This window comes from Sitophilus oryzae, unplaced genomic scaffold (assembly GCF_002938485.1).
Source record: "Sitophilus oryzae breed Bouriz unplaced genomic scaffold, Soryzae_2.0 scaffold_177_pilon_pilon, whole genome shotgun sequence".
Taxonomy (NCBI): domain Eukaryota; kingdom Metazoa; phylum Arthropoda; class Insecta; order Coleoptera; family Curculionidae; genus Sitophilus; species Sitophilus oryzae.
The window spans coordinates 3,263,860-3,289,884 of NW_022146479.1; the positions used below are offsets into that span (position 1 = coordinate 3,263,860).

The 26,025-nt window shown below is 32.4% G+C and overlaps 2 protein-coding genes across 6 annotated transcripts in view; one reads left to right on the top strand and one right to left on the bottom strand.

The window, feature by feature from the left end:
* The window catches only part of LOC115882129 (kazrin), an 83,406-nt gene extending 59,609 nt beyond the window's left edge, over window positions 1-23,797 (bottom strand). For 3 of the 5 annotated variants that reach the window (XM_030899976.1, XM_030899975.1, XM_030899978.1), the window contains exon 1: window positions 23,363-23,797. The gene's annotated coding sequence lies outside the window, so the exon portion shown is untranslated. The remainder of the gene's footprint in view (window positions 1-23,362) is intronic. The other 2 variants (XM_030899974.1, XM_030899973.1) reach the window with 2 other exon arrangements.
* LOC115882132 (10 kDa heat shock protein, mitochondrial-like) lies at window positions 10,927-11,672 on the top strand. Its single transcript, XM_030899982.1, has 2 exons — window positions 10,927-11,129; window positions 11,384-11,672. Exons 1-2 carry the CDS (start codon window positions 10,973-10,975, stop codon window positions 11,560-11,562), a joined length of 336 nt encoding a protein of 111 aa, XP_030755842.1. The 5' UTR covers window positions 10,927-10,972; the 3' UTR covers window positions 11,563-11,672.
* Window positions 23,798-26,025: the final 2,228 nt, after the last annotated feature.

Sequence of the window (26,025 nt, forward strand, 5' to 3'; positions counted from 1 at the left end):
TTATTTTCGATGTACTTAAACAGCCGTTAAACGGTAGCCTACTAAAATGCCGTTAATAGATATTGTGACGTCATTCATGTCGGCGGAAAGTAATGCCTGGGCTATAACAAAGAATATCTTAATACCCTAGAAGTCTCGTCTGGCATCAAAATCTGACCTGTCGATGGGGCCTCGCTTTGGCGAGCGAGGCCCCAACTTCGTGGAGCCTCGCTATTTTGCTCGGAATTGAACGAATAGACGCGCGGCGTTGCCTTGTTTTGTGTGTACTTTCTTGAATAGTTTTAAAATTATAGTTTTAAATTTTATCTATTGCTATAATCAGTCTTTCCGTTCTCCGCACTCCGCAGTTTACATATAATATTTATCTTATATAATTCCCTGTGTTACAGTTTTGGGTTTACCGTATTCCTCGAAACGGCTTAACCGATTTTGATGAAATTTTATATGTATATTCAGTAGGTCTGAGAATAGGTAGTTATATATTTTTTACCCTTAAATGATAAGGGTAGTCCACCCCCATTTTTTATTTTTGTGAAAAACAATATTTTAATTTTTTTTATTTGGCATTAAAAATACAAACAACACTAAATTTTCACTGTTCTACTTTCATCCCTATTTTTTAATGGGGGTTTCATCCCCTATTTTTAATAGGGGTTGTTTTTTAATTTTTGTTACCATCTCCAAAGGCAAGCAACCGATTTTGATAAAATTTTATATGTATATTCAGGTACGTCTAAGAATAAGTTGTTATCTATTTTTATACCCTTAACTGATAAGGGTAGCCGAGGGAGGGTAACCCACCCTCATTTTTTTTAGTTTTTGAAAAGAAAAAATGCTTTTTTTTTATTTTATTTGGCATTAAGAATTACAAACAACCCTAAATTTTCACCCGTTCTGCTATCATCCCCTATTTTTAATAGGGGTTGTTTTTTATTTTTTTTGTTGCCATCTCCAGAGCGGCTTTTAGCCGATTTTGATGAAATTTTATAAGTATATTGAGTAGGTCTGAAAACAGGTTGTTATATATTTTTTATATGCTTATGATAAGGGTAGCCCCACCTTTTTTTTATTTAAAAAAAAATATTTTATTTTTTTTTATTTGGCATTAAAAATACAAACAACCCTAAGTTTTCACCGTTCTGACCATCATCCCTATTTTTTAATAGGGGGATGTTTTTTAATTTTTGTTACCATCTCCCGAAACAGCTTGATCGATTTTGATGAAATTTTTATATGTATATTCAGTCAATTGGGTCTGAGAATACGTTGTTATTTATCTGTTTTATACCCTTAAGTGATAAGGGGTAGCCCACCCCCTATTTTTTTATTTTTTGAAAAAAAATATTTTATTTTTTATTTGTCATTAAAAATACAAACAACCCTAAATTTTCACCGTTCTACCATCATCCCTATTTTTTAACAGGGGTTGTTTTTTTAAGATTTTTGTTACCATCTCCGAAACGGCTTAACCGATTTTGATAAAATTTTATTTGTATATTCAGTACGTCTAAGAATAGGTTTATTTATCTATTCTTATACCCTTAAGTGATATGGGGTAGCCGAGAGGGTAGCCCACCCTCATTTTTTATTTTTGGAAAAATAATAATTTTTTTATTTGCCCTTTAAAAAATACAAACAACTCTAAATTTTCACCGTTCTACCCATCATCCCTATTTTCTAATAGGGTTGTTGTTTTGATACCATCTCCGAAACGAAGCTTGGCCGATTTTGATGACATTTTATTATGTATATTGGGTAGGTCTGAAAATGGTTTTGTTGTCTATTTTTTATACCCTTAAGTGGTAAGGTAGCCCACCCCTCATTTTTTTATTTTTGGAAAAAAATATTTTTTATTTGGCCTCAAAAAATACAAACAACTCTAAATTTTCACCGTTTACCATCATCCCCTATTTTTCTAATAGGGGTTGTTTTTTTGATACAATCTCAGAAACGGCTTGGCCGATTTTGATGAAATTTTATAACCATATATTGAGTGGGTCTGCAAATAGTTTGTTATATATTTTTTTATACCCTTTAAGTGATAAGGGGTAGCCCACCCTCATTTTTTTATTTTTTGGAAAAAATTATTTTTTTATTTGGCCTTAAAAATACAAACAACTCTAAATTTTCACCGTTCTACCATCATCCCCTATTTTCTAATAGGGGTTGTTTTTTTGATATCATCATCAAACGGCTTGGCCGATTTTGATGACATTTTTTATTATGTATATTGTGTAGGTCTGAAAATAGTTTGTTATCTATTTTTTATACCCATAAGTGGTAAGGGTAGCCCACCCCATTTTTTTATTTTTGAAAAAATTATTTTATTTTAATTTTTTATTTGGCAATAAAAAATACAAACAACCCTAAATTTTCACCGTTCTACCATCATCCCTATTTTTTAATAGGGGTTGTTTTTTAAAGATTTTTTGTTACCATCTCCGATTAATTCGATTTTGATAAAATTTTATATGTATGTATGTAGTTCAGTACGTCTAAGAATAGGTTATTTATCTATTCTTATACCCATAGTGATATGGCAGCCGAGAGGGTAGCCTACCCTCATTTTTTTTATTTTTGAAAAAAATATTTTTTTATTTGGCCTTAAAAAAATACAAACAACTCTAAATTTTTCACCGTTCTACCATCATCCCTATTTTTAATGGGGGTTGTTTTTTTTTTAAAGTTTCTATTTACCATTTCCGAAACGGTTTTGCTGATTTTGATGAAATTTTATATGTATATTCAGTACGTCTAAGAATAGGTTGTTATCTATTTTTTTATACCCTTTATGTGGTAAGGGTAGCCCACCCTCATTTTTTATTTTTTTGAAAAGAAAAAATGTTTTTATTTTTTTAGTTGGCATTAATAAATACAAATAACCCTAAATTTTCACCGTTCCACCATCATCCCCTATATTTTAATAGGGGTTGTTTTTTTTTAATTTTTTGTTACCATCTCCGAAACGGCTAGACCGATTTTGATAAAATTTTATATGTATATTCAGTAGGTCTGGTTTGGTTTGGTTTGGTCACAACCTATTCCCAGGTTATCTATTTTTTATACCCCTAAGTGATAAGAGTGGTCCACCCCAACTTTTTTTTTATTTTTTAGACAAATTTTTTTTATTTTAATTGTTTTATAGGGAGTGCTTATTTTTTAGGGGGTGCATGTCCAAAATTTTCTTCTGGGTACTCACTTTCATCACTTAAGGGACCTCTCTACAAAATTGCATATTCCTAGTCCTAGAACGGATTTTACATAAAATTATACAAATGTTTACCCTTAGTTTTATCCCCTTAAGGAATGAATTCCAAAAAATCGCTCTAATTATTCAATTACGCTACATAATAAACCTCTGTGCAAATTCTCATATTCCTTGAACAGAATTTATTGTTCCAGAACGTTCAACCCTCATTTCACACCCCTAGAGGGCGAATTTCCAAAAATTGCTTACTGCTAAATTACGTTACATGGGGAACGTCTGCACCAAAGTCATACTTCTAAAAACCGATTTTAACAAATTTTTGTACAAATTTCATCCCTATTTTTTAGGGGATGCATGCCTAAATTCGCTTCTAGGTACTCACTTTCATCATTTAAGGGGACCTCTGAACAGAATTTCATACTCCTAGTCCTAGAACGGATTTTACATAAAAATTATACAAAATTTTCACCCCTAGTTTTACCCCCATAAGGAATTCCAAAATATCACTCTAATTATTCAATTACGCTACATAAGGAACCTCTATTGCAAATTCTCATATTCCTTGAACAGAATTTATTGTTCCAGAACGTTCAACCCTCATTTCCACACACCCTTAGAGGGCGAATTTCCAAAAATTGCTTCTAGTGCTAAATTACGTTACATAAGGGAACGTCTGCAAAATTCATACTTCTATAACCGATTTTAACAAATTTTTGTACAAATTTTCATCCCACTTATTTTTTAGGGGATGCATGCCTAAAATTCGCTTCTAGGTACTCACCTCATCATTTAAGGGACCTCTGAACAGAATTTCATACTCCTAGTCCTAGAACGGATTTACATTAAAAAATTATACAAATTTTCACCCCTAGTTTACCCCTTAAGGAATGAATTCCAAAATCACTCTAATTATTCAATTACGCTACATAAGGAACCTCTGTGCAAATTCTCATATTCCTTGAACAGAATTTATTGTTCCAGAACGTTCAACCCTCATTTCACACAACTTCAGAGGGGCGAATTTCCAAAAAATTACTTCTTAATGCTAGAATTACGTTACATAACGAACGTCCTGCAAATTCATACTTCTACAAAACCGATTTTTAACCTTTTGTTTTCAAATTTTCATCCCCTATTTCTAAAGGGATGAATGTCAGAATCCAGCTTCTAGGTACTACTCACTTTCGTCACTTAAGGAACTCTGTACAAAATTTCATACTCCTAAATCCAACACTTTTTTGTACAAAATTTCACACCCCAGTTCACTACCCTTAGGCTATACATTTCCAAAAATCGCTTATCAATGTTCAAATGCGCCACATCTGTGCAAAGTTCATACTCCTAGTAGGTACAGTTTTTTTTTTGTATAATTACATCTCTTTATCTAATTACACCCTTATGGGTCAGATTTTAAAAATTACTTAGTAGTGCTCATCTTAGAGAACGAATTAATATTCTCCGTATTTACTCCAGTTTCCTAATACTAGCACAGATAACACATAATCATACTAGTTAATTTTTATTGAATAGAAGTACTTTATTAGAAGGTACAAAAAATTAAAAATCTAAAATTTTATTTTCCATAGCTACGTTTTTTTTTCATAGCCTTAGGATGCCTCTTATGTACTATCGAATATATGAAATATATAATCAATACATATTTCTCTTTAAATATCGAGAAATAAAATATGTTTGGCAACACCGTACGAAATATCGCCGCGCGTAGTCCTCAAAATTTAAAATATTAGCATTTTCAGGCTTCGATTATGTTCAAAAGCGCCACCGTATGACAAATCACTAAAGCTTCCACACGAGAGTTCTTAAAACTATAATATTCTTTGGCTATAAGCATTTTGCAAGAGCGCCTATGGCTCCGTGGCTGAGGCTATCGCTTCGTGAGCGAATGGTTCGTGGTTCAAATCTCACGCCGACCAAGACGTTTTTATATTTTTTTTCCTTATAGCGTGATCTTATTGCATTGGTTTCACTCTTTTTGGTTGGATTGGTTTAGTTATTTGGCGGGTTGGTTAGCGTGGTTATTTGGAGGGTGTTAATTAATTGGTTATTTGGTGGGGTTGATTGGTTTTTACTAATTTATATTTGTTTTTTATATTTTTTTATCAGTTAGTCGAGGTTAGTTGCGTTGGTTAAGTTGGTTATTTGGTGGGGTGGATAGCGTTAGTTAGTCCTTATAAAATTCCTATATTTCATAAAGCCGTCAAGTGCGTCACATCAACGACGTCATACCTATTAACGGCATTTTAGTAAGCTACCGTTTAACGGCAATTTAAGCCATTTATTTTTCATATCAACATACGTCCGATTCTGCTTTGTTTCGTAGCTACAGGGTGTTGGTTTCGGTTGTACTTTTAGTGATTCGAATGAAATTTTGAGGGTAAAAGTTACTGTAAGTGCTGCATATTTTAATGCTAAAAAAGTGTCGATAAATTAATCAGGGAAGTGCATATAGGTTATCACTAGGATATTTTTCAAAAAAAAACATGTGCGCCACTGACTTTTTTTTTATTTTGATATCAAAATTGTGTATGCCGTTGAATGCTAATTAAAAGTTATCTGTTGATATTTTGTCGAATTAGGCCTCCTTGATGAGATAAACGCAATTTTATTAATCACAAAATTAATAAAATTAAAATAAAAATAAGATTAATAAATTATGTATAATTTATTATTAAATATTATTAGTATTAGTTATTATTACTATTAGTCCAACATACAGCAATTTCAGGTAGAAAAAAATAATGATATTTAAGATTATTACAAAAACCTTATTTTAAAAAGTTTTAACATCCTGTAACTCTAAAACTATGCATTTCTATAAACATATTTATAGGAAATTGTTTTCATATTTTTTGGTGAGGAATCAACGAGTACTTATTTAAAACTTTGGCAAGTTAATAATATTAAACATTTTTAAAGACACTATTAGAATTGGATTAAGGCACATTAATTGAATTGCATTTATTATCTCATCCAGTGGACCGAAATCGACAAAATATCAAGAGACAACTTTTAATCGGCATCCAGTTTGATTACGCTATTTAGCTAACAAGAGAAAAAAAGTCTGTGGCGTACATGCTTTTTTTAGACAAATATTCGACACATTTTTAACTTTAAAATATGTCGTACTTATAGTAACTTTTGCCTCAAAATTTCATTCAAGACGCTAAAAGCACTTGGAAAAAAATTATAATAAATCGAAAAAAATATTAAGACTTTAACACCCTGTAGCTACGAAACAACGCAGAATCGGACCAAAGTTGATATGAAAAATAAATCTTATTTTTACGTGAGGAATCTCCCTACAGGAGATAGCACATGTTTTTTGAAACACCCTGTATATCCCTTTTATCAATAATTACCTATGAGGGGCAACGGCCCAGCTACGTCGAAACACCGGTTTCCATTAGAACACCGAAGTTAAGCGACATAAGGCGATACTAGTGGATGGACGGGTGACCGGTTCGAAACTCTGTATCGTCCTGTTGTCCAAAAAAAGGCAAAAGTGTAAAATCTATTGACACACACTGCTCATTCACGCCGCGCCGGTTCGAGGCCGGATGAGATCGGATATCTCGTGAGTAAGAGTCGATTCAGACACTTGCCAAGTCGGTAGGCCATTGACAATGATATGGCCGAAGACCGCGGTTCGGATTCCGCGTAAACAAAGTAGGCCTCTCCAAAAAGGAGACGTTAACTGAAATCTTTACTTTTATTACCTACCTTTGAATTCAAAGATTAAATAATAAGCATATCGGTAAACTTAGGTTGAGCCCGATGGGGTATTAATATGGCTGATTCCGGTTTTGGTTAATTTCTGGTTCATCAATTCCGTAGTAATTTTATTTAAAAATATAAAATAGAATAGACCAAATAATTTGTTGGTTTTCTTTTATGTTGTCCGTACAGACATCTGCAGTCTGTTTACGTTTAAACACACTTGCACGTGTCCTTACACGTGCAGGTATTATGCACGATGTCCCCAGGTAATATAGCTGCCATCCACAGAATCAAATCCCTCAAGTAGCAATGGCCAGGACACCTGGCCAGAATGACTGACCAACAGATCAATTCAAAATTCCAGCACGCGAAATTAAGAGACCTAGAAGAATACTAAACTTCAGATGGGACCATGATATTAGGAAATTAGCAGGGATAACTTAGACTCGCATAGCCAACAATAGACCTCAAAAAGCCCAATTACGAAGAGAATATCTAAAAGCTAAACCATAATTGGAAATGGTTGAATAAGCTGGAAATATGATGGTGAAATAGTATCTAAAACGACATTTTGAAACAAATGCTACTTAGAAATAACAGAACAAGAATGTATGCAATCTATTAATGTATGAAGTATTGATTTTTCGTAGCATAGAGTAAAGGAAGAAGCATGAAAATTAAAACTAATTGCGCTATCGACAGCTCAGGGGAGGATACATTCTCATTTTGCTAAAAGCTCTGTGCAATTTTCCGAATAGGAATTTCTGAAGAGCTATCTACCAAGCCCTGTTACAAATAGCTCCGATTAAGATAGCTTCCAAACGTAAATTTGTTCTCAACAGCTGTGTATTGTTTTAATAAAAGCATTTAATACAATTAGTTTATTAAATAACAAAATATTAAAAATAAATATAGAGTTTAGCTGGCTTGGAAATGACGACCAATGACATTTCCCATATAATTTTACATATAAAATGACAGCGATCTTCATTTCCAGGTCATTCTCTAGCGCCATAAAAAACGTCCTATAGAAAATTGACCAAAAATATAATATAAAATCATCGACATATAATAGAATCGCTTTATATAAATTTTATAAAAATATATCAGTGTCATCAAGTTTAATAATAAATCAGTATTGTCCATAAACCAAACCATTTTTGTTTTTGCCCCGGGATTATACTATACACGTTCACTGTGTATTAAATTTCACTGACACAGTTCTCACAGGTCTATTTCAATTAAATTCATTTTCTACTGTAATAGACTGTGAAATTCATTAAATATTAAAACAATGGTACATAAAATTATTAGATTTTTTTATATAACCTAAAGTAAAAAACATTTGATCAGTAAGTTTGTACTACCAGTCATGACCTATGCATGCGAGACGAGGACACTTAAATCAGTCATTCTAAAGAAACTATACAGGTGACGCAACGCTTGATGGAACGAAATTTGCTGGAAATAACAAAGAAAGACCTTAAAAGAATAGAGTGGATACGAATAGATGTCATTCAAAGAATCAAATCCCTGTGGGAATTTGCAGGACACCTGGCAAGAAGGACAGACAGAAGAAGGTCAAACCTAAGATGGGACCATGATACTAGGAAATTAGCAGGAACAACTTGGACCCACATAGCCAACAATAGGCAGCAACGGGTCCAGTTGCAAAGAGATTACATATGTGAAATATGTAAAGGAGGCGGAGGTTACACCATACTTGGAAATGATTAAATAAGCTGGAAATGATAATGATAATGATTGTTTTCTCTAGTAAAAGTCTATAAAAGAGATACAAATTCATTCAATTTATAATTATTATAAAATACTCTATTAGATCATTTATTAAAAATAATATTATCAGTCAGTAGTTTAAAATGTATCCTAATAAAACATATTTATGAAGTAAACGACAAACTATTATGAGATATTATAAAATGACTTGAAAAAATAATCAGTACAGAAACCAAAAACTATTTATATTAAGAGGGTCTCCAACCTGTTTTAATGTGACCTCTAATAATTGATACAAACGATCTCGGGCAATAGTTTAAATAGTTTAGACGGCATTTTGGAGTCAATTAAGTAGAATTACTGGTCCTTTAGCAGACCTTTGTTTAGTTTATTATAACACGAATAAAAATAGAACAATATATTTGACCGTTTTCTATACTATTCATTACAAAATTTAAAAAAAAATAAAGTAAGACCAAGGAAGCAGTTTAATACTACTGTAGATTGATTGTATGGGAGGAAGGAAGTTAATCACTTATAGATCTACTAGCGTGTACCAGCGACTTCGTTCGCGTCGAATTAATCATTTGTAATGGTGAGGAAAAAGCAAAGCAAGAATTGCCATTAACATACAAACTGGATAAAATTTTCTCACATTTATGTCAGCATGAGAAAAAACAATATAGCGATATTATTATATAACTTGGTAATATTTGAGGGGTAGTTTCATCTCGTTGGAATTTGACTTTCGAAAAATCCGTTTGCCAAAAATAAGCTTTTTACGTCAAGCAGTTTAAGCAGAATCGTGGTTAAGAAATTACCCAACTTCTTGGAACACCCTGTATGATTTTTTAAAAATTTCAAAATATGTAAAAAAACAAATAAATTATGCTTGTCCAAGCGTTTTCCCGAAAGACTAACCGTTTTTTAAATAACAAATATTGTAATATTTGGGGGGCGTTTTCACCCTCTTGGAATTTGAGATTCGAGAAACCTCTCCTTATCGAACCTCTACACCCCACAGTCAATCCGTTTTGCAAAAATCAGCTTTAAACGTCAAGCAGTTTAAGCAGAATCGTGATTACTCAGTGGTCATATTTTATGAAACACCCTGTATAAATTTATAAAAAATCTTAAAATATGTAAAACAACAAAATAAAATATAAGTGTTTAAGAGTTTTTCCGAAAAACTCACCGGTTTTTAACTCACCCCCTTAGAATTCGAGTTTCGAAAAATCCCTTCTTATCGAACCTCTACACCCTAAAGTTAATCTGTTTTCCAAAAATCAGCTTTTTACGTCAAGCGGTTTAAGCAGGATCGTGATTAATCAATGACCAGATTTTTCGAAACACCCTGTATACATTTTCAAAAAATCTTAAAATATGTAAAAAAACAAAATAAAATATACTTGTTTAAGCGTTTTTTCGGAAACTTGACCGTTTTTTAAATAAAAAATATTGTAATATTTGAGGGGTGGTTTCACCCTCTTGGAACTGGAATTTCAAAAAATCCCTTCTTATCGAACCTCTACACCCTAGAATCAACCTGTTTTTCCAGTTGTAACTCACCTAGTTTTTCCAGTTGTAACTCATACAGGGGCGCATATACGGGAGGGGTAATGGGGGTAATTACCCCTCCCAGGAAGAAATTTATAAATGAGAAAATCTGGTATAAATTAAAATTGTCACAAAATAAATTAATAATATCAATCAAAGTAGAAATCCAGAACAATCTAGGTTTATTTTTTCCATAGCCACAATACCTTTAAGCGAAAATTTAATTTAAATCTATTACTTTATTTAAATATTGCCACTACCCCTCCCAGACTCACTCTCTGGATACGCCACTGAACTCATCACACAGTATCAGGGCTTTTGACAAAAGCCAGTATCTGAGACGATTTTACAGAGGTTAATTCTCCATCTCCGATGTGGCAAGTTTATGGCAGAAATGATCGTCGTCTCGGCGCACTCAGTGATAAAGTGTTCTGGTGTTTCCCCATTTTCCCCACAGAATCTGCATTTGCCGTTGTTCCTTAGAGATTCAATCTACTAAGTGTTCACATTGAGGAGACAGTGTCCTGTTAAAAACCTGGTGACAATAATCCAAAGTTTGTCCCGAAGAAGTCCTGAGAAATCTCTTCTCAGGACAATAATTATTAATATTGTATCACCTGTTTACAAAAAGAGGTTATACTTTCTTAATAGCACCTTAGAATACCTTTTATGACATATATGTCACAAATAAATATAGTGAATTGAGTTTCTGTCAATAAGATATCACTAAAAATGGCTTCTCAAGTAGCTGCTATGCCGAAAACGGCCCAAAAAATCAAAAAACTTGTACCGCTGTTCAATCGGATCCTGATCAAACGTGATGATGCTCCAAAAGAAACTAAAGGCGGTATCGTACTGCCCGAAAATTCAAAAACCAAAATCCTTAAAGGTATTTATTTGAAATTATAAGTTCTGAAATAGTTTAAGAATATGCTGAAATATACAATATCAAACTTCAAATATAACTTTAATTTTTAAAATATATTTTTCAGATATACCAGGGTTATCAATATAAATAATTTAAAATACTCCAGGAAACTACTATTATTCCTAAAAAATAGGAATTTTTTTATGAACTTTTGAGTTTCACATATTTAATAGTATTTGACCATGTTAATAACTTGATTTTTTCCTTAAATCTAGGTACGGTTGTTGCTACTGGTCCAGGAACCCGAACAGAAAAAGGTGAAATACTACCTATGTGCGTGAGAGTTGGCGATGAGGTACTTTTGCCCGAATACAGTGGTGCAAGAGTTCAAATGGACGAAAATGAGACCTACTTCATGTTCAGAGAGTCTGAAATATTAGCAAAATTCGAGTAAAATGTTATTTTTGCTAGAAAGCACTTACAAATTCCTGTTAATGTTTAATATTTTATTGGTGTACTAATTGACATTTTTTTGAAATTGTTTAATAAAATATTTTATCTAATTATCTAGAATTTTATTTTTTCAATCTATTTTCTGTCCTGTGGTCCACTGAATGTTGTCATATCATTTATTTGACATTTTTTTATAAATAATCTTTATATGTCTTAATTCGACGCAAAATTATAGATATTATTTAACAAATTATTAGTTAAAATATGTTATAAATCTGTAAAATAAAACACAAATTCACTACAATACATCAAAATACTTTACTTCTAATAATGCCGATTAAAAGTTGCCAACTAATGCCGACAATTTTGCTACACAAAAGAAAAAAAAGTCAGTAGCGCACATATTTTTTTAGAAACATTTTCCAGTGATAACCCATATGCACTTTCCTGGTGAATATGTCGACACTTTTTCTTTTTAGTATTAAAATATGTTATAGTAACTTTTACCTTCAAAATTTCATTCGAATAGCTAACAGCACTTGGATGAAAATTATAATAAATCGAAAAAAAATGAATACTTTAACCCCCCTGTAGCTACGAAACAAGCAGAATCGGATGTATGTTAATATTAAAAATAAATCTTATTTTTACGAGAGAAATCTCCGCACGAGAGATGGCACATGTTTTTTGAAACACCCTGTATAAGAGATCTCTAAAGAATAATTTCTGCTGATAAAAACTAAATTATTATTTACAAATTGTATTGTGATCAAATATTTTATGTACTTATTATCGTCTGCTCTCACAACTTTCTTGTCACACTCACAACTCTGTCTATAACAGGATACCTATTTCTATTCTCCAACAACCTGTCTGAACTTTTCGTATCAAAGAAACCGAAAATTTCATTATAATGATGTTAGTTTCTTCTAAATTTCGATTCTAAAGATGCAACATAGTGCGAAAAATTTTCGGGTAAAAGCTACAGTACTTAACCGGTGACTCACTCAAAGGATCCCACTTTGAGGGATCTCCCCCTTTATACAAGGGCTATTAGCACACTCTCGAGAGTCTAGAGATGGTTTGCTGTGTAAACCTGGCGAGACTCATGCATAACCAAACAGAATCGATTTGAAATTCTAATTTTCGCGTCTAATTACTTCGTACTAATTTGTATATTTTTTATTTTTTTCACACAATTATTGCTTTTAGAGCATTTCTAATTACTATTTTTTTACAGTTGCCAAACAGAAAATTCCTGTAAAGTAACTCATATAAACCAAACTTATTTTAAAAGAGGAATTTTTAATATTCAATATTTTCAGCTATTTTCATTCACTGTTTTTAGGGTTCAGTTACAAACTAATATTACCCAAAAAAAATTAGTACACCGAAAATTGTCATGCCAACGTCATTGTCAGTATTAATTTTATTAAATTTATTCATCTTTAAAATGATCTAGACTATACTATCAAATACCGTATGATCGAATAAAAACGGCGTCAGCGATGGCTATGAAATGACGATCGATGACATTTCCCATATAATTTTATGTATAAAATGACAGGGATCTTCATTTCATAGCCATCGCTGATGCCGCTTTTATTCGATCATACGGTATTATGATTTAGTCACAAAATTTAAGTCACAAAGACTGAGGAATGGAAGTAACCGAGAGCTTCCCATTTCGGGGGCCAACGGGAACCCCATTACTAAGACTTCGCTGTCCGTCCGTCTGTCCAAAGGTCTGTCACAAAGGTCTATATTATGAACCGTTATAGCTAGACAGTTGAAATGTTGACAGATGTATCTAAATTATTGCCGCTATAAGAACAAATACTAAAAACAGAATTAAATAAATGTTTATAAATAAAAAAGTACTTTCACTAAACATTATATTTTAAGTAAAAAATTTATATAGAAGTCCCTCGGTGGCCGCGTGGTTTAAAGCGTTAGGACTTTACGCTGCTATGACGTTGGAGCCGTAGTAAGGCAGGTTCGAAACCTAGTCAAGGCGACTTTTTTTTAATCGTTTTTTTTAATTTTTACATATTTATTTTTACTTTTTACATATTTATTATTGATTAATACAATTGTTAGTAATGTATTTCTTCATTTTTTTTAAATTACTTATACGCGCATTCAAAATTTCAGCTAAATCGGAAAAAAAGTTTATAAGAATATAGTATCTAATGTTGTATAGATAATGAATGATACGGAAATCTTCGTGCGCGAGTCCGACTCGCATTTGACCAATTTTTTAATGTTACTAAATAAAATACATAAAGCACGATGGTTACTTTTAATATTTTACATATCATTTCACTTCAGAGTTAATTACACTTTCGCGGTGTATGGAATAAATGAAATTATTTAAGGTCATATTCACACAGAGCTGATGACAAAATAATTGCAAAAACAGGTTCTATTGTTCTTTGTTTCATATCGAGATTTCTCTCCAACAATTTTTCTCGCTTGTATAGTATAGTTTTTTTATAATATACTTTCTGTCAGATTTATAGTATACTTAAGCAAATAATTTGGGGTAAATAATAAAACAGTTGAAGGCCAACAAATCTCTAGAATGGTGGACAAATTCACCACAGCAGAGACAGGCGCAGTGGCGGATACAGAGGGAGGCCCCTGGGGCCCGGGCCCCCCCTAAAACCTGTAAATTGTGTTAAATATTAGGCTTTTTAGTTAAAAATGGCGCCCTAAAAAGCATATTCTACATTGGGTACTTTTTATTTTGGGCCCCCCTAAAATAAATTCCTGTATCCGCCTCTGGACAGGCGAAGACGCTAAATTATTTAATTTGTCTTGATTTTTTAAGCAATATGTTGCTAAATTACGAGGGAAAATGTTGATGTTTTGGTGAAAGTTTGAAACACCCTGTGGAATATGTTAATAAAGCAAGGAATTTTAAAATTATTTTGTCATCTAGGTACGTATTTTCTCGATACTTTGTTTTTTCATTCATCTCAATAGCTTTATTTTTATTGAAGATATTCGCTTTTGAATAAGGCAATAATGCTGGAAGTACACACTTGCCGAGGCGACCCGAGGCGCGACAAAAAATTAACGGTATACATGCGACTATTGGTTAGAACAAGGTTAGAACCGTCCTTTCTTGTCCAGCCTCGGGTCGCCTCGGCAAGTGTGTACTTCCAGCATAACGATTTACAGCAATTTTAGCATTGATTTTGGATCCTCATCAGCACACTTACAATATAGTGTTTATTGTCTTTGTAATACTACTGTCATTGAAAAGTCATATTATTATTGTTTATTGGCGTTTACTCTAGTAGAAACAAAGAGTACAAATTATTTTAAGTCCTGAAGTATCGGCTATTGCTGCTTTAATTGTTCATGGTAGAAATCAACTTTTGGACTTAAAACCATCTCAGCTAGAGTAACTGCCCAACAGACAATAATATGATTTTTCAAAGACAGTAACATTACATAAATCACAAACATTATTTTATAATGCCTACTGACTAGGACCAAAAGCAAATAGTGGAGTGCTTTAAGCCCTTATGGGATACAAACCTCGGAATTCATTTACTGTGAACGAATTTTTATAAAACTTTTTGCATTGTTGCAAGATATATGCTTTTTTTTGCTTTTTGCAAGATATATTACAAAGTTTACCCATTTAAATTCGTTGCTTTCACTTTCGTACATACAAATGCATACATACGAGATGGCTCCGTATTCCGCAAAAGCTCTGTATCAGGATTCTTATTTGAGATTTTTACTCCAAACCTTTTACAAAATATGTGTTTAATGGTAGTTCACATTTCAAAAATATTTTTATAGATATACAGGGTGAGTCAAATATATATCTATATTTGTTTAGTTCAATGAATTTGCTATAAAATTCCGGTCCCAAAAATACCTTAATACCATAGAGTATACTATGTGGTTTTTGAATTATGACCACAACCATGAGAACGTCAATCTAGACGTCCAGGAACCTTCGTATGAGAACTTCTAATCGAGACGATCGATTTATTGTAAGTTTATCGCTAAGGAACCGCCCTTTGCCAGCTTTTCAAACTGATAATGAATTGCACTTAAAAAACGTACATCTAACTAACGGACTATAAGAAGAAGATTAAATGAAGCAAATCTTATGCTTCGGGACCAGAACATACTAGATGTGTTGACTAGGCCCAAAAGCAAAGGCATGGTCATAATGTAAAAATTACGAAAAAATGTTAGTGTCCTCTTCAAAAGCGAATATTTCCAATAAAAATAAAGTTAATGAGATAAACCAAAAAAACAAACCATCGTGAAAGGATGTATCTAGATGATAAAATGATTTTTAAATTTCTTACGGTTTTACCATATTCCACAGGGTGTTTCAAACTTTCATCAAAATATCAATATTTTGTTTTCCCTCGTATAATTAACAGATGGGGAGTTTCATTTTTAATTTAGAAAAAGATACTAAAAAGTCAAATAATTTGGCTACACACTGCTTAAAAAATCATCAAAATCGGCCCATTAAAACAAAATATATTAACCTTTAAAATACATCAAAGTTTTAAGGTGCCCATTTTCCGTGCCCGTGAATGTATTTCAAAAATTATACATTTTAGTCATATACTTTTCTAATGAAACAAACCTTTATTTTTTACTAGAATCCAAAAATCAATTAATATATAGGGTGTTCCATTACAAAAAACATAAATTTGATGTGTAACTTTTTTTGGAGACACCCTGTAGAACTCTACATAATTTTAGAAAATGTTTTAAATTGATTTTTTTTTCACAATAAGGGGCCGTCCTCTGCCGGAAACACTGCGACCTGTGAGGCCTATTGTGTTTGTCCCCTTTCTATATCTGCACCCATTCTCCTATCCCTGTGCCCTGCACTAACTTATGCAGGTCCTTGATAGGATGGGAGCATAGTTCCTCCGGTTCTAGCCTAGCTTTCCCAAATAAAAAGTGTCGCTTGCAATCCAGAGCCTCTCAGTGACATATTATGTGCTCCGCTGTTTCAGGATCTTTATCGCAGAGTCTGCAGCAAAGACTTCCTTGATACAGATTGAGCTTGTTCAGGTAACACTTTACAGCCATATGTCCTGTCAAGAGGCCTGTTGTAATCCGCAATTTATTCCTGCTAAGCATTAGCAGTTCTTTTGCGGTTTTAGAGCTAGGTCCTTGGATAAAAGCCTTGCTGTGCCTGTACCCCTGTCTGTTTCTCCAGTGGACATTCTGCTTTTCCCTGATCCAGAGTTTTAGTGCACTACGGGTCATACATTTGGGTATTCCCAGTACTGGCTCTGGACCAAGATAAGATGCCGATGATCCTTGCCTAGCTAGCTCATCGGCTTTTTCGTGACTCTAAACTGACTTACATAACCTCACAAAATTTGACTTCAATACAAACTTTTGTTCTCTTTGCAAAAACTGCGTCGTATATGTCGCGCCACCCTGTATAATTCGATTTCAATTAAAATTTCAATGATTGGAATATAAGCAGAATAGGTATAGATTTATTTACTTCAATAAATTTACTTAGAAAAAGAATTAAAAAAAAAATTAAGAAGGAAATAATTAAGAATTTACTAAAATTACTAAAATAAAAAATTAAAATCAACGAAAAAAAATGGGTAAACATTTTAGTATTTTATCTCTAAAACACAATACAGAAGGTTTCACATTAATACATTGACGGTAATTGAATTCCGAGAAAAAGGAATATCTCCAAAAAAAATAAAGCTATTGAGATGAATCTAAAAACAAATTATCGAGAAAATGTACAGGGTGGGTCAAATTCGACGCTTTTAAATGGAAACACCCTTTTCTATAGGAGATAGACGAAAACTAATATCGGTGTCTGGACCTCCATTTTTATCAAAAACATAATGGTGAAAACCGCACATCAATATCTGTTACCGTTTCGGAGTTACGGGGTGTTTTTCAAAAATGTGCATTTTTAACAAATCGCTGTAACTTTTTTGCTATGGAAAATTTTGTATTTCAATGAAAATATTTCCAAAGCACCTTTTTACGTAGAATTTAATGGTTTAAGTGTAATTTTTTTAAAATTAATAATTTAAGAGTTATCAACAGAAAAATTGATTTTTTATTTGGGACACCCCCCATATTTTTAATTAACTGAAAAGAATTTAAAATTACCTTTCCAAAAATATAGCACACTTGATATTTTGTTATAATCCCCTTCGAAATACAGAATTTTTAAAAGTTCGCCACTTTTAACTAGTAGGCTTTGGACCCCTTATTGATGATATGCGCTTAATGGAACTCGAAAACATATTTTTTCAGCAAGACGACGCACCGCCTCTGAACGCTGAAGTTTTCAGCAAATTTTTGCAGCAAATTTTCAGAATAATTGAATAGCTAACCAAAATCCCAGCCGTTGGCCGTCGAGGCCGCCTGACTTACTGCCCATGGATCTAATCCTATGGATATATTTGCGGAAGAATAAAGGTTCCTTATTCTTCCGTATAATCTAGACAAGAATTAGAAATATTTAGCAGTTATGAGAGGGTATCTTTCACCCCCCCCTCAGTTAATGTATTCCGCGAGAAATGTTCAAAAACTGCCCCGTCTGTCCATAACAGAAGACGGTCGATATGTCACAACACCTGTAGCAAAATCTCATGTCTTGGTTTGCTATTTATTTTTATTGTTATTAGATACAGTTTAAATGTGTTGATGTTGGTTAAATATATTTTAAATTGTTATAAAATTCTGCATCTCTCATAGCAAATATTATTTTCGTTTTAATTGATGCTCACAGCTAGAATTTTTTTGCATTACAGCCGGTGCCGTTCAAAGCCTACTTATTTAAAGCGGGCGAATTTTTATATACTCTATATCTCGAAGAGAAATCGAGCAAAATATCAAATGTGTTATATTTTTGGACAGGGAATTTTAGATTCTTTTCAATAAAGTGAAAATATACAGGGTGTCCCATATAAAGAATCAAACTTTCTGTTGATAATTCTTAAATTATTAATTTTAAAAAAAATATACTGAAACCATTAAATTCTACGTAAAAAGGTGCTTTGGAAATGTTTTCATAAAAATATAAAATTTTCCATAGCAACAAAGTTACAGCGATTTGTTAAAAATGCACATTTTTAAAAAACACCCCGTAACTCCGAAACGGTAACAGATATTGATATGCGGTTTTCAGCATCATATTTTTGATAAAAATTGAGCTCCAGACACCGATATTAGTTTTTGTCTATCTCCTATAGAAAAGGGTGTTTCCATTTAAAAGCGTCGAATTTGACCCACCCTGTACACCTAGATGATAAAATTATTTTTAAATTCCTTGCTTTGTTAACGTACTCTACAGGGTGTTTCAAATTTTCACCAAAATATCAAGATTTTGTTTTCCCTCGTATAATTGGCAGATAGCAACTTTCATTTTTCATTTAGAAAGAGATACTAAAAAGTCAAGTAATTTACCAACAAATTGCTTAAAAAATCATCAAAATCGGTCTTCTAGAATCATGGATAGAATGCATAGAAATTCTGCCGAAGCTGCTTGGCCTGTATGATATTTTCTTTATTTCACTCACGCAGATGTATGATCTAATTAATTTACATGAAATATTTCACCAGAAGCACCCATTACACTTCTTTTTCTACTCTCGACTTGTTATACTAAGCAAAAGGTATATTAAGAAAAATGAAAAACTCATAAATTCGTGTTAAGATCACTTAATCCCATGAATATTTCAGAAATTCCTTCGCCAAAACACGACTATAAAGGAAAGCAGTCGAGTTTTCCCTAATTAATGGCATAAATTTCTCGATTTTTCGTGGCGTGCCAAACATTTTTCGGAAAACTTCGATGAAAAATGGGCGTCCGGTTGATATTCTGCCATTTTCCGGGGCAGTAACGGTCCAGACAATGGCCAGTTTTACCCCGTTTAGTTTCCGCTGTTTTCCCTTTTTTGGAACGGAAATGGATTTTATATCTATCTCTCCTGGGAAGTGCGAGTAAATTTAAAAAACTTTATTTTTTGGCGTTTTAATGAACATAAATGGAAAACTGGAGAGATGTAATATAGAATGAGATCAAATTAATTTATATTTGAGGCTGTGGTATACCGCGTCTATCAATTTTCCCATGATATACTTCGTTTATATACTGGGTGCTTCTCAAAAGTGGCTCACCCCTATAACTTCTTTATTTTTTCAGATAAAAAAAACGAGATTTGGTATGTTAGTATGTGACATAAATTAGGATTGATTGACGTATTCGATTATTTTTAGTCACTTCCTGTTTTACCGGAAATGACAACAACTCTTGATTTATAAATAACACCCTCGGTATTTTTTACTTTATTCGATAGAAAATGACACTCTCAATAGAATGACATATCATATGTGAACTTTTAACATTTTCGCATATGATTTATTTAAAATTGTAATACCTATGCTGTTCATAACGACAATTTGACTCGAAATACCAAATGTGTGGTACCAAATTATTAGTAAAAAAATACTTTTTCTAAATATGCTAATGAGCCACCCTTGTTCCATTTGAAAAAATTTAGATATGATTAAAAATACGATTTAGGTATCTTTTAACCGGCCATGCCAAAACAAGACACGAAAAAGTTAGACGATCAAATATATTTTTCCAAGGCTCGTTTATTAAAATTTGTGTTTTTAATACAGCCATTAGGTACACTCTAGAATGAAATTTAAAATACGATTTTTTTAAGCGAAAATGTCAAAAGTTGACATATAATATGTCATTTTACTCAGAGTGTTCTGTCTATCGAATAAAGTAAAAATATACCGAAGGTGCCATTTAAAAACAAAAGTTGTAGTCATTTCCGGTGAAGCAGGAAGTGACCAAAAACAAATGAATATGTCAATCAATCCTAATTTATGTCATATACTAATAAACCAAATCCGTTTTTTTTATCTGAAAGTTTTGTTCCGCTCATTTTATAATTAAATAATTTTTTTTTAAATTTCAAAACAGCATTGAAGATATGTATCAATAAACAATTTTTACTGAACAACTAGAAGTAACAACTTCTTGTACGACATGCTGTATCGTCTACCGCCCACTTTATTAACCTTCTTAGTATATCCTGTTATAAGAGAAGTTTTTCCAAGACTATATTTCATCTAATTTTAGCAATTTAAAGCACGATTTGTCTCTGGCTCTAGTTCAAATACGTTTTTCCATTTACCTACTTAAAGACCGGTTAGAGACTCTATACGTTCCTATATTTTCCGACATACAGAAGGCGATAAATTGAAGCAGATATTTTTCCTCGTTGGAAAATCTAGGGCAACGACGGACGCTTCGCTGGGAAATAGAAGAAAAGTCGTGGAAAATATGGAGAAAAAGGAGACGGTGTTCCGCTATCGAGGGAGAAAAGACATATTTATGATGCTAACCCAGAAGCTAAATGGAATAGAAGTTTTCCTGCTGCAAAAAGCTCTATGACGGGGTATATCAGATTGAAACGAGATTCAATAAATTGAATTTTCATCATTTTTAATGTTGAAATTGTGGAGGTTACTATAGGGGGTTATGCATCGGCTAAGGATATACAGAGTGTTTCAAAAAAAACATCTCTCGTGGGGAGATTCCTCATGTAAAAATAAGATTTATTTTTTATATCAACATAGGTCCGGTTCTGCTTTGTTTTTGATTTCTTTTTGCTGCATTTTTGATTCTTAATTTTTTTTTAATTTATTATAATTTTCTTTCAAATCAATCAAAAGAACTTTACTATATCTTTCCTTTTTTGTGTCTTTTAATATCTTTTTTCTTTGAAATTTTTATACAAAAAGTTAAAAAACACCTCAAAATCATTCTCTGAACTAAAATTAACATGAATGTTTTGAGAAACATTAATTAAAAATAATATAAGTGCAATATAAATACTCTCAATACACAGGGTATTGTGAATTATAATAGGGAAACTTGGGTAAAATTTTCCGCAGATAAGTAAAACAGTTCGTATAAATTTAAGTCTTAATGTTTATTTTTTGCCAATGACGACATCTGTATTGATTATTTCGATTCCAAATATCTTCAGAACGGTTGTCCATAGTGATTTTTAACTAGAGACCTTTTTTACGTAAAAAAATGGCGGAAATTTATATTTTTTCTTTAAGTAGTGTGATATAGGTACGAACTAAAAGTGTATTCCTCTGCATAACAGTTAACATATAGATGGCGCCCACTACAAGTAGGATACTAACATTAAAATTGAATTTCTCATATCAAAAAACTCCCAGACAGCAATTTTCATCTAAATATCGATGTTAATTCAGAAATTATTTGAAAAAAAGACTAAATAAAAATGAAACTTCTACACCCTGTATCTCCCAAACATTTTTGGACATAAATTTATACGAACTTCTTTATTTCTTATCTGCAGAATATGTTGCTGAAGTTTTCCGATTACAATTTGGCGCTTTCGGACCACCCTGTATAGTAGTAACTATAAAAAATATAGTTCACTTAGTGAGTGTGAGTCACAATTTTGATGTTTTATCAAAATACAAACATTCCACACGTACTTCTCATTTAGTATATCATTATATCAACAAACACAATCCATATTTCAAACAGTTAATCCTGTCAATTTGATATCAATTAAATACAAATAAAACATATTAAATACTAATTATTTACTAGTTAAATTATCAAAAAGGGTAACACACAGTATAATAAGGGCAACGACACGTTCCTTGATAACTAAAAGTTTATACGATTTTTTTTGGTTTATTTTTAATTAAAAAATCTGTACGTATATAATAACATATAACACTCTAAAAATTTCACCCCCTGTATGTAACATACTTTGGTAACATATATCCCTAAATTTAAAAAAATATAAAGTGACTCAGTGAAAATCTCCTGAAAACCTATATTTGGGAATTTGTTCCTCACAAATTTTATAAAGAATTAATAAAATATGAATTATTGCGCTGATCGGGATGAAAATAATTTTATTGAACAGAAAATCAGTGAATAAAAACTGAATTCAGATATAAAAAAATATTTACATAGTTGTATATACGATGCAACATAGTGTAATTTTGAAAAAAAATAAATCTACCAAGGGAAAGAAATATATATAACATTTCATTTAACAACGATAATTTTAGCGTATAAATAATATATTTGAATCAGACCCTGTATAGCAATAAAAATATTTTTGAATCTCGGGATTGTCCGCATATTTTTAGGAAAAAAAATTGGTGAGAAAATCTTAAACAGAGAAAACTCGATGAAAAGCTTATTAGGACCACTGTATATCACCCTGTACGTATACAATATTTTAAACAACATTTAAAAGCAGAATTATTTAAAATTACTATTAATATAATTTTGCTAAATATATTAAATTATATAACATAGAAGCGCATTTTCATGTAATTGGATTTTACATAATCAAAATACTTAAAAATAGTACCTCAAAATATAAAATACTAATCAATAAAAAAAATAATACCAAAACCAAAAAAAAATTGAATGGTTCCATTTAAAAACTATAAAAATTTAATTCTATATAAAATATACCAACAATAAAGCTCAAATATTTAAATCACTTATATTCTGGTGATATAAACAAAATTAAGCAATAAATATGCCCTATTTTATTTAAAAATTGCTATTTATCTATTGAAAACACGCTTTTTGTTCTAAACAAAATTTAAATCAATATAAAAACCGATTGATATATTAATTACATAACAAAAAACTTGATTTCAAATAAATTTCATTAAAAAAAATCAAAATACCCTACAAATTAAAATAAACAAAAACTTACCTTTCTGGAAAATATACTACGCAGTCATCTGGAGCTTCTTCAACCTTTCACAACTCCACCCAGAATATTACAGAACAAAGAAGTACAAAAAAACACTCACTTAGAGTCAACGAAGTTCAAAACACCATGTATATAATACAGTCAAACCCCTGAAAAATACATTAAACTTAAACCGCACCAATAAAAAACAGCGCCCTTATGTAGGGTACGTTACCATTATCGAATAGATATTAAAAATTCTCATTAAACGAGGATTTTTAACGCTTCTTCAAGCACCGACGCCTAAAAAATTGAATTCAACAAACAAAATGGAATAAACAACAAGCGAGAGTCAGATGTCACCGACCATAGCACTCTCTTCCCATATACAAGCACCGATTATAGTAAATAATTCGCGCTGTTTGACAGCAACAGTAGCGAGCAAAGCCTTCTTGATTCCAGAGCGGCACTGATTGCCGACAGGCGGGCGCTTCGTTCCATTCATCGACTGGATGTGGGCGCAGACGCGTCAATGCCTACGCTGACGCCGTACGAATACTCCGGTAATAAGGGCTGGAATAGGGAGAAACTATAGGCGAGGCGAAGTGAGGGGTAAAAAGGGTGCGAAAAAGTACTGAGGGGTGTTGGGGCCTATTGCAGGAGCTCAGAGGGTGAGTGAACTGGATACGTAAGTGGGCATGTGGGTAAATTGTAACTAACATAGATTTTAATGCGAGGAAATCGTAGATTATAGCACAGATTAGGTATCCTATAAGTATAATTATAGTTTCTTTCGTAACCGAAAGAAATCAAAGATTTTCCTTGATTTAAGTAAGAACAATCTTCGAATTGTCACGTTTTTAACAGGACACTGTCTTCTTAATGAAAATCTCAGTAGACTGAAGAAACAACGGCGAACGCAGATTCTGTAGAAAAAATGCGGAAACACCAACAGACCTAATCACTGAGTGTGCCCAGACGTCAACCGGTAATGCCATAAACATTGGTACGACTGATATCAGAGATAGAGAACTAACCTCTGTAAAACTGTGTCAGAGCTGGCTTTTGTCAAAGGCCTGAGACTGTATGATGAGTTGTTATAACTCAAGAAAATGGGACACAATAGACCTATAAGGTCGCGGTGATTAACTTCCCCCCTCCCATACAATCTATATCAACGCAATGTAGGTAAGGTATCTAGTTACCATACCTATGGTCTAAGATACTTAGGTCTTAAGAGGGCTAATAGTCCAACAAAGGACTTGTTTGCTCTCACGGTATTTTCGCACACTTCGTTTCTTTGCTATTTTTCTAGTACAGGGTGTCCCATTTTCGTGTGTTTTACAGGGTTTCCCGTTTATGAGTAGAGGTACAAAGATGCGGTTTTCACATTACTGTGCTACTTTTTTATGAAACTAAAACGATACACAGATTTAATCTCGCCCTCTTAGTCCCTGAAATACAGGGCGAATTTGAAATTGTTGTATTTTTCGGCTCCCCTCCTATCTCACTTATGTATGTATAATTTATCGAAAAGTTGAAAACTTTAACGTAGATTTCCGTTTTTTTAACGTAGATTTCCGTGGCGTAACCAGTTTTTCGCTGGAAGTTGTCATTCTTTAAATATGACCAAAACTTATGTTTTTTTAAATGGGATGCCCTATACAGATTGTTAACTGGACAGTTACATATAGGGGAACAGAATGGCAACACTGCCTATTGAGAACGCATGCAGTTATAGCGTTTTCTGCCGACTCGTCCCGTCGCGTCGCGTCGTCTATGGACGAGGGGGCCGAGGTTGCCATATTTCAACCATAAAGCTCTTGCCACGAGTAATAAACAAATTAACAACTTGTATATTATTTTTATATTTTATTTGTTTTGTTATGGAGTTTTATAAAAATATAATATACTCTATAGTCTATACTTATTTTCATAAACAAGGTAAAAAATGCATTTTTAACTGTTTCCCGATAGCTACGGAATCACACTGTATATTACAAATAAAGAATAAAGAGTAAGGATAAAAAAAAAGAAAAATGTGTCAAAGTTTTGGTATAGTTTTTGGCAACTTTATTGTCAATTTTTAATAAACGACATAGATCCAACAGAAATTATCAACATTTATTATTTCAAAAGCCAATGTGACGCTATTTTTTCATCAAACACGGTACTAAACCAATTTAATGGCGCGCTCAGATAACCCGTGTACTTGGCAAACATTAGTTATTGGTATACAGGGTCTGGCACTAGTGCGTCGGGCATCTATACAAAATTTCAAAGTTATTAATTATAAGAATTATAATTTCAAAATTATATAGTTATTATTACAGAAGCTACGACGCGCGACACACTATCGTCGGATCCTGTATATCAATCACAATGGTTTGCCAAGTACCCGAGTCGTCAGAGTCCGCCTGAATGAATAATACCGTCAGTTCATACCAAAGTAATAAAGTAAACAGACATAAAAAATAAAATTCTTTTCGTTGTTCTAGATGTAATAAAACTTACTTCTTTTGGCGTAAAAGATTCTTCGAAAATAGGACACCAGTGACTAATATCTTTTAAGAGCTACCCTTATTTTTATTCCCTTAACGTGTTAAGAGTCCCTCTATATGAATATATAAAGAAACCAGATAAATCTATACTTGCTTTTTGGATTTACACTAAGTGAAAAAAAA

Excerpts from the sequence above, each read along its gene's own strand:
- LOC115882132 (XM_030899982.1), top strand. The coding sequence starts at position 10,973 with ATGGCTTCTCAAGTAGCTGCTATGCCGAAAACGGCCCAAAAAATCAAA. Across the intron at positions 11,130-11,383 it reads AAAAACCAAAATCCTTAAAG|GTACGGTTGTTGCTACTGGT; the intron begins GTATTTATTTGA and ends CCTTAAATCTAG.